Genomic DNA, 18,231 nt, shown 5'->3' with positions numbered 1-18,231 from the left:
CTCAACTTCAATTATCTGAAATTAAAATGTCATGTTAGAGGATAAATCACATTACAGTATGATCACTGTCTGCGGCCATTTTCACTTCAAACACCCTTTGAATGCACTCTGAAAACAGCCGTTAGTTAAATGCATTGATTTTGACCATTAGGTGGCAGCAGAACTTCGAGTTACACTTTCAGTACCGCAATACTACAGAAAAAAACATTCTTTTGAGATAATTTACATATCTACACTGCATAGGACACCTGGTGTTAACTGGGGTAAACTTCTAGGGGTGGCTACTGGGTGGCACCTGCCATGTGCGGCTAGATGGCTGAAATGCCCTAATCTAGTCTCGCAGAAGGAGCAATAATACAAATCTACAATTCTATCATACCTCTGCTTTGCACAGCTTAAAAAAACATTTTTTTTTGTGCTGTTCTGATGTGAACACGGGATCACCAGATGGTCACGTGCACTGCCTCCAAACAGGAAGATTCCCCTGGCACACCGACGGCCTACCTTAATAATGAGGGTAACTTCCACCTCATTTGTGATTTCTTTTTTGAACTGCTTATCTTTCGTGGTGAATTCAGAAATCGGAGAGCAGAGAATAGGGCGCCAGTCCCAAAAAACAATGGGCCACATTACGAGTGTGGTGGTCCGGAAACAAGGGTGCCAAATCCTAAATGATCCAGAGGATCACAGATTGGTGGGAAATTAGGATTCAGGCTTTGGCCTCCTACGATAGCGCAGAAGGTAGTGGGGCAAATGTTGTAACTAGGGCTGTTATTGAAAGGAACACTGATGAGGATGATGATGTGTCCTCTGTTTCACTGACCAGCTTTGAGGCTGAGGCCAGGCTGGAATTCCAGAAGCAAGAGTTGCTGTTTAAGCAGAAGTCACTTGAATTCCGTATGGCTGAGCTAGACCTGGAGAGGCCCGAGAAGCAGAAGGACCAGGATCACCAATTGGAGCTGGCTAGACTGCAGAGCACCAATGGTGCGACTAGAGGGTCTGGTAATGGGTCTGGCCCTTCCTCTCATCCAAGATTTCCAAAGGTCTGCTTAGTGTCTATGATGGCAAGAATGACATTATGGACTGGTTGACTGCATTTGAGTATGCAAGTGAGGTACAAGAAGTAGTGGATGCTGACAAGATTGCATGGATGCTCACTCAACTACCCCATTCTGGCTGCAGTGCTATTATGGATATGTCAAAGGCTGACAGAAAAGACTTTGCGATATTGAACCAAACGCTGGTCTCAAAGTTTGGGAAGACTTCTGCCCAATACTTAAAGAGATTCGGATATTACACAAAGAACGAAAGTAATACTTGGGTTTCGTATGTAACTGATTCCTTTACAAACTTGAGTGGTTGTGTAGAAAGTTGCAAGGTCACCACCTTTGAGGGTATGATGTGTTTAGTCATGCTTGAACATATTTTGGCAACTTGTTCCCTGAGCTTAAGCAGCACTTGGCTGACTCTATGGAGAGAGATCCTAAGAAATTAGCCATTGCAGAAGATGTATGGGTGTCACACAGAGCGTCCATAAGGACAAACCTGATTCTGGTAAGCAGGAGGGGGAAAAGCACAAAGATAATGAGGATGGGGGATCTAAAAAATCCTCCTCTCAGAAGGGCCACAAAATGTTTAAAAAGGGTAAGTCACCTAAGAATAGTCAGAGTAGTGGGAGCAATCCTCCCAAGCATAGCTCTGGTTACAATAAGCCTCCCTATGTACACAGACCCAGCAGATCTTGCGTGGCTTGTGGAGCAAGTGACCATGTGAAGGGGGACTCCAGATGTAAGGTCAACAGCTTGGGGGTCCACTCTGTGAGTCTGGTCTTCCCCTCCTATGAGGAGGAAAGCATTATCACAGGGGCATCCTTCTCTTCAGACCCCTTCCCCAGTGGGATATACTCTGACGTAGTCTTAGTTTCCCTCGGTTCCTGTGAGCTTGGAGTTTCAGAAGCTTATTCTAGGATACCTGACAACACCAAGCGCTACTTTAAAGACATTGTGCTGATCAATGGAGTAGACACCCTTGCCCTTAGGGATAGTGGAGCCAGCAGAACTGGGGTGGGTGTCACGCTGGTCAACCAGGAGGAGCTAGCCAGAGCTCCCCTGATGCCCACCAAGTTAGCTGATGGCCCCCCTCTCAAGTTCCCAGTAATGCCTTTTAAATCTATTAATGGTACATTAGTGAGGATTCCTGTGAGCATACAGAGGCAATTCCCTGTAAAGGGCCTGCTGGGAAATGACCTCAGAGACTTCGGTCTTGTGGGGGATAAAGCAGAGATGCCCTGCACAAGGTCACAAACAAGAGTTGCCCTAGCCAAGTCCAAGGCTGAGCCAAAGCCAAAACCAAAGGGGAAACCTAAGGCTAAGGGTGTCAGAAAACCAAAAAGAGGGAAAGAGAACATCCCCCCAAACTCATCTACCGCTGAGGTGGAGGCAGTTGGCCAAGCACCTGAACCTGATGAGGAAGAGGTGCTGCCTGAACTACTCAACCCCTATGACCATCCTGAACTCCAACGTTTACTGGTTGAAGGTGGTGTGGTCCTGATAGGCAAGAGTTCAGTAAGGGCCAACCTGAGTGCTCATCTTAAGAAGGCCTAAGAAGACAGGCCTGCTCTCAGCTTGAGGGTGAACCTCCTGGGAAGCATCAGATTTATTGGGAAGGTGGGCTCCTGTACAATGAGCAAACAGTGTTTACTGAAGGTGAACCTAGGAGGTTGGAGGTCCCCCTTCAAGTCAGAACCTTCCTCCTACAATTGGCGCATGAAGTTCCCTTTGCTGGTCACCTTGGGATCAAGAGAAGCAAGCAGAGGTTATCTATGCATTACTACTGACCCAAGATGGGGTCCAGGTAGAAGGCCATTGTAGGAGTTGTGCCACTTGTCAGATCTCTGGTAAAAATGGCTCAACAATCCAGGCGTCATTGGAGTCATTCCCTGTTGTGGGAGTGCCATTTGAGAGGGTAGGGATTGCCATTGTTGGTCTCCTTGACCCTCAGACTTCTGCAAGACCCCAAAGGAGAAAATGGGATCTTCTGTTACCATGCTTACTATTTGAGTACAGAAAGGTACCTGAAGAGGGGGTTGGCTTTTTGGTCACCATGTAAGGGGACTACTGGCTATAGTTAAGGTAGGGTGGGAGCTCCCCACTCCTCCTGTAACTACCAATGTAGTAAACTATGTGCTGGGGTTAAGGAAGAAGATGATCCTCCTGATGGCTCAGGCCAGTGACAAGTTGAAGGCTGGTTAGGCTTTGGTCAAACATTGGTATGACCAGAAAGCTTCACTTGTTTACTTTACCCCAGGTCAAAAAGTCCTGATCATGAACCCAATAAGGCCTCGAGCCCTACAGGATTAATGGTCCCATACACAGTTGTGGAGCAGCTAGGTGAGGTCAGCTATTTGGTAGACCTTAGAAGTCCCAGACAGGCCCCAAAAGTGTTTCACATAAATAGGTTGAAAGCTTTCATCCGTAGGGTTGAAATAGCTGCACTGCCACTGGCATCAGATATGGAAGAGGAGGAATCGGAACCTCTCCCTGACTTATTCCAGAATGGTCCTTCAGATGGCTCCATTGAGGGTGTCCAAGTAGCCCCTCACCTGACTTCTGACCAACAAGGTGAAGTAAAAACTTTGCTGAGGCAGTTCTCCTCCTTGTTCTCACTAACTCCAGGTTGGACAACTTGGTGCAAACATGAAATAGACACGGATAGTGTACCTACAAAAAGTAGGGGTTACAGAATGTCGGATAAGGTGAGATCCTACATCAAGGATGAGGTCAACAAGATGTTGGATGTTGGGGTGATTGAGCCTTCCTGTAGTCCATCATCCAGTCCCGTGGTTCTAGTGCAACAGCTTGTACCTCTAAACTTAGGTTCTGTGTGGATTACAGAGCTCTCAATGCTGTCACCAGGACAGATGCTCACCCCTTACCTAGAACAGATGAGCTAGTGGATACCTTGGGTGCCTCCAAGTTCTTCTGCACATTTGACCTCAGTGCAGGGTATTGGCAAATAGCCCTAGCAGAGCATGCCAAGGAGAAGACAACAGTCTTGACTCCGGAAGGCCTTTGCCAATTCAGGGTAATGCCATTTGGGTTGAAAAAAGCACCTGCCACTTTTCAGAGGTTTGTGAAACATGTTCTAAATGGGATGGATGCATTCTGCTTAGCATATCTGGATGATCTAGCAGTCTTCAGTGCCATCTGGGAGGAACATGTGGAGCACCTTAGAATTGTGTTACATGCTCTTAAGAAGGCCCACTTAACTATAAAGGTCAGAAAATGCCAGATTGGTCAAGGATCTGTGGTCTACATTGGACATGAAGTAGGCGGAGTAAAGTACACAGTAAAGTACAAGCAGTACAAGGCTGGCCTACCACCACTACACAAACCCAAGTGAGTGCCTTATTAGGACTCACTGGGTACTATCAAAATGTTATAGCAGACTATGGCACCATAGCTGCCCCATCCGACTGCTCTCACCACTCCAAAAAGCCTAAGAAGGTCTCTTGTTCTAAGGAGTGCGAGAAGGCCTTCAATGGCTTAAAAGACTCCCTGTGCCAAACATGTTTTTATTGTGCAGGCAGATGCCTCTGACACTGGGATAGGTGCTGCACTATCACAGATAGATGAGAAAGGCAAGGAACCCCCGATTGTATTAATTAGTCGCCAGCTTAAGGACAGCTAGCTCAGGTGGTCCACAGTACAGAAAGAATGTTTCTCTGTTGTGTGGGCCTTAAGGAAGCTGGGGCCCTACCTCTATGGGACCCACTTCACTGTGCAAACTGACCATAAGCACTTAAAGATGCTGCTGAACATGAAGGGAGATAATTCAAAGTTGCTCAGGTGGTCCATAAGCCTGCAAGCGTTTGGCTTCATTATTGAGCACAGGCAAGGTGTCCAGCATAAACATGCTGATGTGTTGTCCAGAATGTTTAGCCAACCTGAACATGAGGCCCATCTAGGGGTGGATTAGTTACCCCTGTCCTTTGTCTGGGAGGGGCGAGTGTTAGGAAAGATTTCATTATGTATAATTTTCCCTCCAATTGTGGAGCCCCCAACCTTTTTGCTTTTGTTTGGCTACCCTATCCTGACTTTTCACCAGTGGAGCCCAGACTTCAGCTGTGCTCCCCTGGGATTTTGCTCACTTGTTATGGGGAAAATGACACGTTTTTCAGACTGTCAGTACTGGGAAACTATGTTTGCATTAGTCTTTGACTATGTTGCCATTTCTTGGTAACTTTTTAATAGTGCACAATATGCCTTCAGTACTGTGGGCTGGGGTCTTTTTTTGTTTTGTGGCCCTAGACACCTCAAAGGAATTTTTGGTGATTTTATGAGTGTGCCGGGGACGAACTGGTGGCAGAAGTTACTTTTTATAAGTGTTTTACTTCTTTTTATGGAATCATATTGCGTTTCCCGCATTTGGTTCAAGACTGTGGCCAGGTCCGAAGAGCCACAAGGGCCTTTGTTCTGTCCCATGGCCATTTTCTCCCTTGCCTTCACCCAGGTCGAGTAACCCATGTTGTCCTTATTTGGGCACGCAGCCTCCCGTGAAAACCAATCTTTTTTGCGGTCTTTGCCTGTCACGTGTGTGTCCAGGAAGCGGGTTGGAACTGTGTGGTCCCAATACACACTACTAGTGTCAGGATGTCTGGAGTGCCTGAATGACTGGGACAACAGTGTACCGTGATTGAAAGCATGAGAGCAGATCTTTGATTGGAAGTCCTTGATTTTGGCATGAAGCTAATCTTGGATAAGAGAAAGGGCTCTGCATCCATTCCAGGTCGATGACCTGAGTTCTTGCCGAACTACAGAAGGAGCCAAGTATCCTGCACTGAAGAAATAGACCTATGGAACTGCCAAGGTGCTTTTGGAAGGTTTGGCACCTTTCACCCTCTGCTGTCCCATTAGACCCCTGTTTTCTTCATCGATCAAGAAGGGCTGCCAGGCTGCTTTACCCCTTTGGAGAAGTGGGAACAACTACTCTTGGCGCCCCCTGCTTGCCTGCAAAACAAGCCCCTTGAAGTGATCTTCAGCCATCCAGTGAACTGTCCAGTTCAACCACAGGGTATCCCGCAGAATCGCTGCCACCTCGAGTTGGAACCTGAGATTTAGGGCATTGATTGCTTGTGTTCCCGTGCCCTCTCCTGCGAAAATTCACAGGCCTAGCTCTTCTGGGTCCCAAATTAGGAGAGTGTGTAAGCTGCACACATCTATGATTCCTGCATCACTACCTGTTGGTGACGGTTGCTATAGGTGTCTTTCGGACCTGCTCTCCTGTGCTCTGAATCCTGCTGCACCAGAGTCTTCTTTGCATCTCCTTCGGAAGCTGGGAAAAGGCAACTGTCCCATCACAGATAATCGTTCTAGCCTGCAGCCGCTGAAAGGCGGAGCACCGAAAATCTGCAGGACTCTAACCTACTAGTCGACTAAACTGGCAAAATTTGGCCCGGACTGTGCCGAGGGTCAGTGAGTACTTGCATCACTTACCGGTGGCCCCTTTGCAAATCCAATCTCTTTTACGCACGGATGTCCCTAAGAAGGTATTTGCATTTGGCTGGGTTAACCTGCGCTCCCCAGCTATTCTCACCTTTTGAAAACTGCTCTGCCACCCAGAGCAGATCCTACTCGAAAAGTGGGAACCAATTCTTCATCACCTTATGCCCCTTCCTGACTTGCCACAGCCCTCCCAAGAAGACCCACTTTTTGGTCTGCCTGCGCGATCATGCATTTTTACGCACAAACTGTACTGTTGAGCATAAGGCTCCCCACTTCTTAGGGCTGGACTGGAAAGTTAGGGAATGACTCTGAAGAATTGTCTAATGCTCATAGTCAGTTAATACACCCTTCTCTTTACAGGTTGTGCCTGTGTTTTACTCATTTGTCGCATTAGGAAATATATTGTACATATGTCATATAGTAGAGGATTTTGTGTGGCAACTGTTTTTATATAACTGAAGTTTACTTGTGTCTATTGGTCCGGCTGACAATAAATGTATAGCTATTTTTCATTTACACTTGTTTAAGAGGAATTTGTGGTTCGTTGCTCTGTGTGCTCATTGTTGGCTTCCGATCATTCTCACCCCACCTGAGACTGACAGGCTGATTCATGGAATGATTTGTGTGAAAAACACAGATTTGCGCTCCTTTCTGTCAGAAAATCCCTGTTTGAATTATGGGGATTTTCTGCGCAGAAAGGCACGCAAATCTGTGTTTTTCACGCAAATAATTCCATGAATCAGGAGTTTAGTCTTGACCGCCTGCCAAGCTACCCAGATTGCTCTGGCTTGTCCACAAGGTTCACTGTTTCACTAAACTGAGGGTGGCCTTCTTAACTTTTGCCCACCAGGTTAGAGTTTAGAAATCCATTTTAACAGTGGGTAACCCGCCGGTCATACCTGTGGGTTACCACCGACCTCGTAATGAGGCCCAATGTCTGTTGCTTCCTATTCACGCGGAAGTGCTACGAGCAGAGGTGCAAAGATGAAAAGAGCTTTTCGAAAATAAGAAAGTAGTGAGCAGTCATAAGAGGCATTCACATTCCCGAAAGTCATAATCCAGCAAAACAACTTGGGGCTCATATTCCATGGGGGTGTAACGTTCATGGAAGGCATAAGCCTTTTACGCCTTCCATGAACGTTACCCCCATCTTCAATTATTTGTACGGCGGAGAGGAGTGGCGGAACACAACTTGCGTTTCTGCTGCTCCCTTCCTCTCTGCCCTACAAATGCTCCAGCATCTGCGACGGCATGCATTTACATGCCGGTGAAGATGTGGAGATCCCTATAAAGTCTGCCTGCTTCAATTTCAATTGGGAACGCTGCTTACCAAGAGCGCATGATAAGCATTTCATTTTAATAGTGAGCACCACTTGCCACGCAGGCATGTCAAGCGGCGTTCACCATCAAAAGTAAATGCTACTCAATTTGCACTGTGGAGTGCAAATGTGAAGGGCATGTGAAAGGCTGCATACACACTTGTACACCGTCTTTTGCTCCTTACATTTCCATCCCTCAGTGCAAATGTTGAAAATCAGGTAGCAGTGTAAACGTAGTGGCTCCTCGCTGTCAAATTACGTTTCTATTGAAATTGAGCCCTCTTGGGTTTCTTTAGCCGACACGTAGGAGGTCATTCTCAATGTCCCCAGCGCGTAAATGGAGGGGCTAAAGATAGGCGTTGCAACTTCACGTCTGTCTTAACTCATCCATTCACACTCAGGGGTATTTTCTTTTTTTTTAGGGCAGAGGGCGAAGTCATAGTGGGAGTTACATTTCTGCCCCTGATTCCCTGTTTGCCATCTGCCTTCAAAAACAACTTGATTTCATGTCATCATGACATATTCATGCTGCAGGAAACCAACGAAATCAAATATTAACGGGCGCTGCCATGCGTACATGGCAGGCAGCGTTCACTCTATTTGCACTGCCGAGACATGTAAAGAGGCGTCTGCCATCCCATTGCAGTATCTGATGTTGCAGACATTTTAAATTTACATTCACAATTTGAAGCTGTCTGAATAAGCAAAATGTTTCAATGTTGCAAAAATGTTCATGGTAGAATGCGTGTTGTGAAAAGTGAAATGCGTTCCAAGCCCAGTGTACTGTATGTACATACAACCCTTTTAACCCGGACATATTTGTCAAATATAAAGATTTGTGGTCATTCATATGTTTTAGAAGTACTCCAATTTTATGCAAAGCAGCCAGGAAGCCTCATTGGTGCTATGTGTCCCCTTACACTTTCTCATAGGGCTATTTTTAAAAAGTAAAATATGAGTGCACATGAGTACCCATCTCAGAATAATAATGTATACAAAAATAACGTATATGTTATTCTAGGTTTTGATATTGTGCATTTGTATTTGTATTTATTTGAATTTATATAACGCTTTTGCCAAAGCGCTTGACATAAAAGACAACAGTACAAAAACAAATGCAAAAGTGGCTGTACAAATCAGATGGTTAAGGATCAGACAGAGGAAACAGAAGACCTGCATTTAAGCGGTTGCGGAAAATGTGATAAGTAGAGGGAGAGGGGATAGCAAGAGGGAGAGAATTCCAGTGAAGCGGGGCAAGTAGGGAAAAAGAGCAAAAGCAAGAAGAGGCACAGAAGGGTTTAGGAGCAACAAGGCGTAAGAGAGATTGAGAGTGAAGGGCATGAGAGGGGGAACAGAAGAAAACTACTGATGAAAGATGGGGGAGCAAGACTATGCAGACATTTGATGACAATGGAAAGGAAATGAAACAGAATGTCAGATGCGAATGGTAGGGTGGATGCAAATAGAAGTGAGGAAGAGATGGAGGCGCAGGGAGAGAGGCAGAAGAGAGGCCGAATGGCAGACTTCTAAATGGAACGAAGAGGGGTTGAGACGAAACACGGGGAGCCCAATCAAAAGGGAGGAACAATAAATGACTCCAAAGAAAATTAGGACAGAGATGAGAAGTTTGGAAGCGTGAAATTACAGGAAGGGATGAGCACGACAGAGATTAAAAAGAAGAAGAGAGAGGAGTCAAAGAGGACACAGAGATTCCGGACTGACGGGGGAAAAAGAGAGGGAGGAAAAGAAAGGAATGCCGGGGGAGGAAGGAGAGGATGAGGAAACAAGAACACTTCTGTTTTGGATTGGTTAAACAAAATACAAAAGCAAAAGTAGAGAGGATATAATCAACTGCACCAATCTATTATCACAAAATATACATTTTATTAGTAATCATTAAAAGAACATCTTAAAAATACATTCTAAAACCTAGTAGCAAATAAAGTGCAAGTGACGCAGAGCGAAATGCTCACAATTGAATTGTAAAATATACAATTCAATTGTGAGCATTTCGCTCTGCGTCACTTGCACTACATGACTCTCCCCCACTAAGAGAAAGAGCGAGAGACAGAGAGAGAGAGAGGGGGAGAGAGAGAGAGAGAGAGGGAGAGAGAGAGAGAGAGAGAGAGAGACAGAGAGAGAGAGAGAGAGAGAGAGGGAGAGAGAGAGAGAGAGAGAGAGAGAGAGAGAGAGAGAGACAAGGGCCTGCTTATCAGCCGAATTAGGGCAGGGGGCAGGATGCACCACATTTTGTTTTTTACCTTGCTCCAGAGCCTCGCAGGGGTTTAAATCACTGGAATAGCCCTATTCCAATGCAAACCGCCTCGCTCCCGCATCGGAGCGAGGAGGTAATCATGTGAATAGGGTGCTGATGCAAAGCACCAGCACCCCATTGTTATTATATGCGCCCCTCCACCGCAGGCTCATTTAATAACAAAAGGGCGCTTCCATGCCTTCTCTCACTATGCCAGCTTGCGGGAGCCCTTGAAAGACTACCCTGTGCTGGCTTGGCGGGGGCTAATGGCATTCTGTGGGGCATGGCACCCTGGGCGTTCGCCCAGCCCGCCGTGCCCTAAGGCCGGCCCTGAGAGAGAGAGAGAGAACGCGAAAACGGAATCGTTGCATGATATCCCGGGTGCTGGTTTTGCTTCATTTCTTATATTTTCTTCACGGTGTAGTTTATGCTGACATGGCCACATATTTTAAAAACGAAAAGGCACATCAAGAGTGCAACTCAACACCAATGCAATTTACCAGCACCTTGTGCAATATGGCAGTGAGAAAATAAGCACCACTGGAGCAAAATACCACACACATTAAATGAAGCGCCTTCTCAACTTGTCCCACTCAGTCCAGTGCATGTATTTTGACGCAGTATTCCAGGTGTGGCGGCTCAGGGCAGGAGACACCTCAGGAAGTCCTCAGAAAACATTCTCTCAGGAGTGATAGAAAGGGAACCAGAAACTCTACTCCCCAAACCTCATGCATTGATGAACACAGTCATAAATAGACTGTTCAATCAAACTTCTTATTTCTTGCTCTCCTCTACAGGTATTGGTACGGTGCCCGTGGGGCGTGTAGAGACTGGCGTTTTAAAGCCTGGCATGGTGGTGACCTTTGCCCCCGTGAACATCACCACAGAAGTGAAATCAGTGGAGATGCATCACGAGGCTCTGAGTGAGGCGCTGCCCGGAGACAACGTGGGATTCAACGTCAAGAATGTGTCCGTGAAAGACATTCGCAGAGGAAACGTCTGTGGTGACAGCAAGTCTGACCCTCCGCAGGAAGCCGCCCAATTCACTTCCCAGGTCAGTACGGAAGTGAGAGACTGAGGGAAGAATAGACGGAACAGGAGGACTAGAGGAGACAGGGGTCAGGGAGGATGTGCTGAGGAATGTGGTCAGTTGGAGACTAAGAGGGGTGAGAGGGGTAGAGAGGAGAAATGGCACCTAAAGGCCTGTGATGTGTACGTACTGGCGGGGTAGCTGCCTGAAGAGCACAGTGCCCAATAACTATGCGCACTCAAGCAGTGTTGGTTTACTGGCCACTCCTCGGAAGCGATGTGGTGCTTTTATTCTCCCCTCATGTCACTATCCCGTCACGTTATATCTTTTTTGAATTTTTTAATTTAGTGTAAATAGTTTTTACAACATTTTCACTATTTGCATCCATTAAAATTAAGTAAACTAAAAAAAAGCAAACAAATCAGAAATGCGCCTTTTCCCGAAAGTTTTTGCAGGCATTTCGTTAGTGAATTGTTCGTCTTTATCTTTCCCAAAAGTCTTTCATCCCTTTTCCTTTAGTTTTTCTAATACAGCCTCCAGAAACTTAACAGTTGGTGGGGTTACATTATATCATCCTTCATCCATAATAAACAAAACCACAACATTGCAACCACAATCATGGCTTCTCATACTTCTTATTCTTCCATTACAAAATCCTTCAAATCGATCCAGGGTCTCCTCTGCTCTCCACTGTTGTCTCCATCCTCACTTGACTCCTTGTTCAGCACCCTCGGCGGCACGTCTGGATCTCCTGTTCCTCCATTTTCTCGTGCAAGCCACCTGCACTATGGTCACCATCTTTATCACTGTATGCCCTTTTGGATGTTTTCCTGCCCCTGGTCCATAAGTCGTTTGAACCAACTGCAGTTCTGTGTTACTTCTTCCCTTCTCCTCTGGGCAGTGACCATCGACCCCTGTCATTTGGTGCCATGACTCTGGCTCCAATGGCAGATCTAGCTACTGTCTAACCTTCCTGTTTCGAAGGAGGATCTCATCGCCCACCTGACGCTGCCAGTTTGCTTCTCCTGGACTTCTTGTCGTTGCGGGATGTCTGTCATGCTGACACGGCTGTCACATTCACTAAGCCCTCTCTCTCGACTTGTGGTCATGGTCTGTAGACCTCACTTTCCTATTACGCAGTGTTTCTGCAGGCACCACTCCTAATGTTGTGTGTGGGGTGGCTCTGCACACCATCCGAAGGTTATCAATGCTCTCTCCATGAGGGTACTTTCTTCCCCAGCGACGCAGAATACTTCGAGAGTCTGTATAAATTGCTAAAAATCCCCATTTGACCTTAGCCAACCCGGGGTGATGCTGCAATGCTATCTGTCCTGGAACGCTACTCCTTGGAACAGCGGCCCATTGTCTATGCGGACAGAGACAGGCAGCCACTGAGCTGCAAACATATCCTCCATTTCCAGAATCACCACTTCAGCTGCCCCAGAGTCAACAAATCTCACCACCGGCTATCGAGAGACCTCGTCGAGCATGACCAAGAAATGCCTGTTCTGCTGGATCGTACCAAAGTATAGACTCAGTTCCTGCCACGGCACCACTTCCCTCACCGGAGACTCAACAGAGGGTGGTTTGCAAACCCTTCCTGACACCTGGCACCACTTGCACTTCGCTATCATGACATCCACCTTGCTTTCCAGGTCCGGGAACCACACCTTTCATGCAACCACATCTTTGCTTTATTGACTCCTTGGTGCCCCAGGTGTGCTCTAGTCATGACATGTGGTATCACACTCGGCGTTATCACGATTCTGGTGCCCCTCAGCAGCACCCATTCTGTGCCATCTGACAGTTCTGACCTCACGCTCCACAGGCCGTTCATGAAAGATCAAGTGTCCTGTGTGCAATGGTGAATGTCAGCTACCAGCGATTTCCATTGTCCTGCCTGCAATGGATCCACCACAATTTGCATCCCTGTATGTTGTGCCATGGCTTTCGCAATGTCATTGAGGGACATGGGTTAAGGAACGTGGCACCAGTGATCATCCTGACCATCTTCTCTGCCTCACCCGACCCCTCTGAAGAGCTTGCACTTGCTAATGATGGATGCCATGACAGATAGTCTGCTGGATTGTTCACTCCTGCTTCAAACTTCAGTGCCAACTTGCAACTGTAACATCAATCGTTCATCTCTCAACAGGGGCCTCGGTGCAGAGCCCTGTAAAAGGGGTACCAACGGCTTGTGGTCAATGACCACTAATGGGGCAACCAAAGATGTAGATGTAGAAATGACCGTAGTCCGATAGTACTGCCAACGCCTCCCTTTCATCCTGAGAGTACCGCCTTTCCATGGGCGTGAGTGCCTTGCTGGCAAAGGCTATCAGATATCTTGCGCTGTCTGAATCAATCTGCGTTAACACTGCCCCTAGACCCATGGGCCTGGAGGCCACCAGTATCTCTGACTTCCTCTTGGGGCAGAAAAATGGCATGGTGGTACTCTCTGAGAACATGGCCTTCACTTCCTTGAATGCACTGTGGGTCTGGCCATTCCAGCACCACTCCACATCTTTTCAAATCATATTGCCCAGCAGTTCTGTGATCATCGGCAAGTTGGGCACAATCCTCCCGCAGAAGTTAACCATGCCCAGGAAGCTGCATACTTCTGCCGGGCCTGTCGGTGGGGCACACATCTTGATCTCTTCAACTTTCAGCGGGTCAACTGAGGTGTCTGTATCCTGGAAAATGAACCCAAAGAACTTGACCTTCTTCTGCTGAAACTGGCATTTCCCTTCATGTAGGTTCAGCCCCTTTTTACATAGTCTTTCCAAAACCACCTTCAGACGGTCTGTATGCGCTTTTCACATCCTGGAATACACGAGCATATCTTCACTTACGTTTGCTACTTCTTTTAAGCCTGTATTCTGAAATACCTCAGCTGCTGAGGACACCCCAAAATGAAGTGTTGAACAGCCCCACGTGGGGTGAGAACATGGTGATCGCTCTTGAGTCATTGTGTAGTGATATCTGATGGTACCCCACTCGAAAATCAATCGTAAAGAATATTTGGGCACTTTGTAGGTCAGTATGATGTCATCTAGAGTAGGGGTCGGGTGGCATTCTCTTTTTATTGCCCTGTTCAGTATGAACACGTCCACGCATATCTGTATGGCATCTAGCTGCTTTTGCTTGGCTGCCAGTACAATGCCGGAGACCCACAGTGTCGGCCCATTGACTTTTTCTATTATGTCCTCTTATTGGAGTCTCAGAAGCTCCTCTTCCACCTTTCTCCGCAGGTGGAAAGGAATTTGCCTATGTTGCAATGATACCGGCTTGTTGGTGTCGTCCACATATAGTCGAACTTCCTGTCCCTTCAGGCAGCTGACTCTTAAAAATGGATCCTGGAATTCATTTTACAGGCTTTCAATGTCCGTCTTGTACACATTAAAGGCAAATTGCACCAGACCAAGGTCTTCTGCCATGTGGCTGCTAAGTAAAGTGTCCCTTGCTCTGACTTTACACAGAAAACCGCTGGTGTGGATACCCTGTCATGCATTACCTGTGTGAAGAACGCCCCTTCCATTGGCAATGGGTGCTTCCCTCCATCGGTGAAGATGCACATTTTTGGGGTTGCCAGTCTTGGTAATAAGAATAGCCTCTTGAACTGCTCTATTGGCATCACGTTGACCGAGGCACCTGTGTCAATACGGACCGGGATGTCTGTCGACAGAATCTGTACTCAGCACTGCGGCTGTGTGTGCTTGCTTGCGGTACTATTCGGAATCGCTGATTTGAAGAATACATCCTCCTCCTTGAACATCTCTTTGCCACTATCTGCTGCCTGTGGCAGATCTTTTGCTACCACTACCACTCTGGTTGGGCGTACCCTTGCTTGGCTGGGCAGGCATTGAAATGGCAGTGGCGGCACATACTGGCATAGTGATTCATATTGCTGCATCTTCTGCGCTGACGATCCGTAGCGGGGCATTCCTTTATGTGTGGTAGCGCTCCACCACACTGCTCACATGAGGATTTCACACACTCCTCTTTTGCTGTGGTAGGTGAGGAGAGAAGATGAGATGAAGGGTAGGATATAAGGAGGGGAAATGGAGAGAAGGGTGGGGGAGGTGGATGGGAAGGGAGTGGAAGAGTGAGCAATTACTTTGGAAGAGGAGTGAAAGAGTGAGAGATGAGGAGGGAAGAAGGATAAAGGATGAGCGATGAGGATGGAAAGGGAGAGGACTAGGAGTAGGGCAGGAGGGTAGTGGAGATGAAAGGTGTGAGTTGTGGAGGGAAGGGGAGCAAAAGAGATGGAGGGGAGAGTGAAAAGGGAGAGGAACAGCAGACATTGAAGAGAGAAATAGAGAAACAGTGGTAGATGAGGAAGGAGAGTGTATGAGTGTGCGATAAGGAGGGAAATGGAGGGAATGAGGGGATGATGTGGAGGGAGAGGAAGATGGCTCGATGAACATGGAAAGGGAGAGCAAGAGGGGTCAATTAGAAGGAAAATAAAGAAGGATTGATGAAAGAGAAGAGATGAACACCGTGGATGAAGAGGAAATGGAAGAGGAGCCGTGGAAGATATGATATGCAAGTGCAGGGGAGGGGGGAAAGGGAAAGTGTGGGTAGGGGGAGGGGGCAATGCAATACATAGGAACAACAGTAAAAAATAAATAGAATAAATAAAAACAGTAGGTAAAAGTACAGCCAGCTAGTTGCAAGTGCAGGGGTAAGTGCAGAGATCAAGTGTTAAGAGCTGGTGGGGACTGTAGGGATACAGAAACAGCCCCCAAGTGCAGGGGTTGTCTGGAAGGCAGTGCAGGTGTGCAGGTGTGCAGCTGGCGGGGGAGGGGACCTGGGCCCTAGATCAGAGGGTAGCCAGTTGACCAGTGCAGTTTCAGTCAGGAGTTCAGCAGGGGAGAGGAGGAGAGAAAGCAGAAGAAAAGAGAGGGGAAGAGTGGGAAATGAGGACGTAAGGGGAGTGAAAGAGCGGGAGGAGAAAAGTGAGGGGGAGACTGAAGGGTGTGAGGTGAGGAGAGAAGGGAAATGAAACAGTGGGAAGTGAATGGAGAAGGGAAGAGGAAGAGTGGGTCAAAGAGTGAGGAGCATGGAAGAGCAGAGAATAAAGACAGTGGAAGAAGAACATTGCGAGATAAAAGGAGGTGGTAGGGAAAGACTGGTAGATAAAACACATGCGGGAGAGCAAGAGGGGCAGGTAGCAGTGAGGGGGAGGAAGCAAGGTAGATGAAGAAGAGAAGATCAAGTTAAGAGTAAAAGGAGAATTGAAGTTGAATGGTGGTGACTATGTCAATGTACTCCTTGTGCAGGTGATCATCCTGAACCACCCCGGGCAGATCAGCGCTGGTTACTCCCCGGTCATTGACTGTCACACTGCCCACATCGCCTGCAAGTTTGCTGAGCTGAAGGAGAAGATTGACCGCCGATCTGGCAAGAAGCTGGAGGACAACCCCAAGTCTCTGAAGTCAGGGGACGCGGCCATCGTGGAAATGATCCCCGGGAAGCCCATGTGTGTGGAGAGCTTCTCCCAGTATCCTCCCCTGGGTGAGTACATTCAATATGTCCAACCAGCCACCAACATCTCTTCCATTGCATGTAAACCTATAGTAAGTGACTCCTCGCGCCAGTGGGCGAGACTTGGCTACATGAAAGCTGTGTCCTGACCGGGTAGTCACGAACATTGTAGATATGTAGTCGAAGGAATTCCAAAATAAATCATGAAGTGTTGAAGGTTTCTTTGAAGTAAAACTGGTGTATTTACATATCACAGTCAAAGGATAGGCAAATGCATTTCATAGCAAAAACAAAGAGGTGATGGCTGGAAGGTTTAGAATTAATCTTAACCACTGGCATTGCTCGGGGCAACACTCCAGACCACCGTTCTTCGCCTGCCAAGCCATTACAGAAGGGGAAAGACCATATGCAAATCAGGCTTAGTCCCACCCCAAAAGGGGCAGTCCAGCCCGAACTGCTAGGTCACATCCACTCTGCACGAGACCACAAGCATCCCCAGACATGTTTGGAATCCACAGAGGAATCCACAGAGAAATTCATGAGCGCAGCGAAAGCAGCAGACTGCTGGACCACCTAACAAGCAGAACTCTGCAGGTCACAACCTTTGCAAACAAAAAGGAAGCTATGGAGTGACCCGAGAGAAACACAGGATCATGGGAGTGTGAGTAACACGCCCATTGCGTTTATGTGGGGAGGATGAATGATGGTGGGAGGTGGGGACTGGTGTAGAGCACCTTGGAGTGGGGACAGGGGAATTGGGTATTCTTTCAGCCAGGGTATGACCAATGATTAAATGTTTGCTTATACCTGAGTGCGCACGATCTACATGCTCCCAATCAATAAGGCATAGCACAATAGCCTAGACAAGGAAACAAGAGCACACCAAGGATTAGAGAAGAGAAAGAAAAACACTTACATGAGCCACAAGCAGCAAAGAAAAATAAGAGCGCTGGGGGCGCAGACAGGATGTGACATGTATGCAGGGCTGAAGCAAGGATTGTAGCTGCTCCAGGCAAAAGGTGATTTCCATTCCCCAATATCAACTCCATGTGCCCCGACTACAGCATCCCCGCTTGCAAAATGTGTCCCCACCTCTTCACATACATGTTCTGCCCACCACCCTCACATGGTGCCCTTTGGTTATCACACACACACACCACACACACCACACCCACACCAAACCCACACACACTTAGAAATAATGACCATCAAGCATTCCTCTGCTACCCTCATACCCACCACACACCTACCTGTCCCTGTGTGAGACACATTTCTGGGCCAGTGTGGGCCACTTTAATGATATAATAGGCATCTAATTAAGGATTGCCAGATGGAGGCTAATGCTTCCTTCAACCAACACAGCTGGCTCACTGCTAGCATCCCCCCGCCCCCGACTTGGAGAGGGAGCTACCACTGACTTTTCTTGTAGTCTCAATGCCACTGTCTTGCCTCCACCTGCATTCATTCTGCCTTCATCACACTGAGGTGCAGAAACCCCCACTCAAGTCAGTGAAAAGGCAGAGGGTGTTAGTGGCTTTCAGTAGCTTCACTACTTCCACTACTAGCTTGGTGATGGCGGTAGACTTCCTTGCAACCTCCTTCCACGCATCAGGGACGGTAAAGAAATACCCTTAGTGGCTG

The 18,231-nt window shown here is 47.4% G+C and overlaps 1 protein-coding gene across 4 annotated transcripts in view; it reads left to right on the top strand.

The window, feature by feature from the left end:
• The window catches only part of EEF1A2 (eukaryotic translation elongation factor 1 alpha 2), a 142,318-nt gene that overhangs the window by 104,078 nt on the left and 20,009 nt on the right, over nucleotides 1–18,231 (top strand). For all 4 annotated transcript variants that reach the window (XM_069650813.1, XM_069650815.1, XM_069650816.1 and 1 more), the window contains exons 6-7: nucleotides 10,874–11,130; nucleotides 16,386–16,620. In XM_069650813.1, coding sequence (XP_069506914.1) covers nucleotides 10,874–11,130; nucleotides 16,386–16,620 — 492 coding nt within the window. The remainder of the gene's footprint in view (nucleotides 1–10,873; nucleotides 11,131–16,385; nucleotides 16,621–18,231) is intronic.

The sequence above is a fragment of the Ambystoma mexicanum genome, chromosome 3p (assembly GCF_040938575.1).
Source record: "Ambystoma mexicanum isolate Mex_15411 chromosome 3p, UKY_AmexF1_1, whole genome shotgun sequence".
In the NCBI taxonomy this organism is placed as follows: domain Eukaryota; kingdom Metazoa; phylum Chordata; class Amphibia; order Caudata; family Ambystomatidae; genus Ambystoma; species Ambystoma mexicanum.
This window is presented reverse-complemented; position numbering and strand designations above follow the sequence as displayed.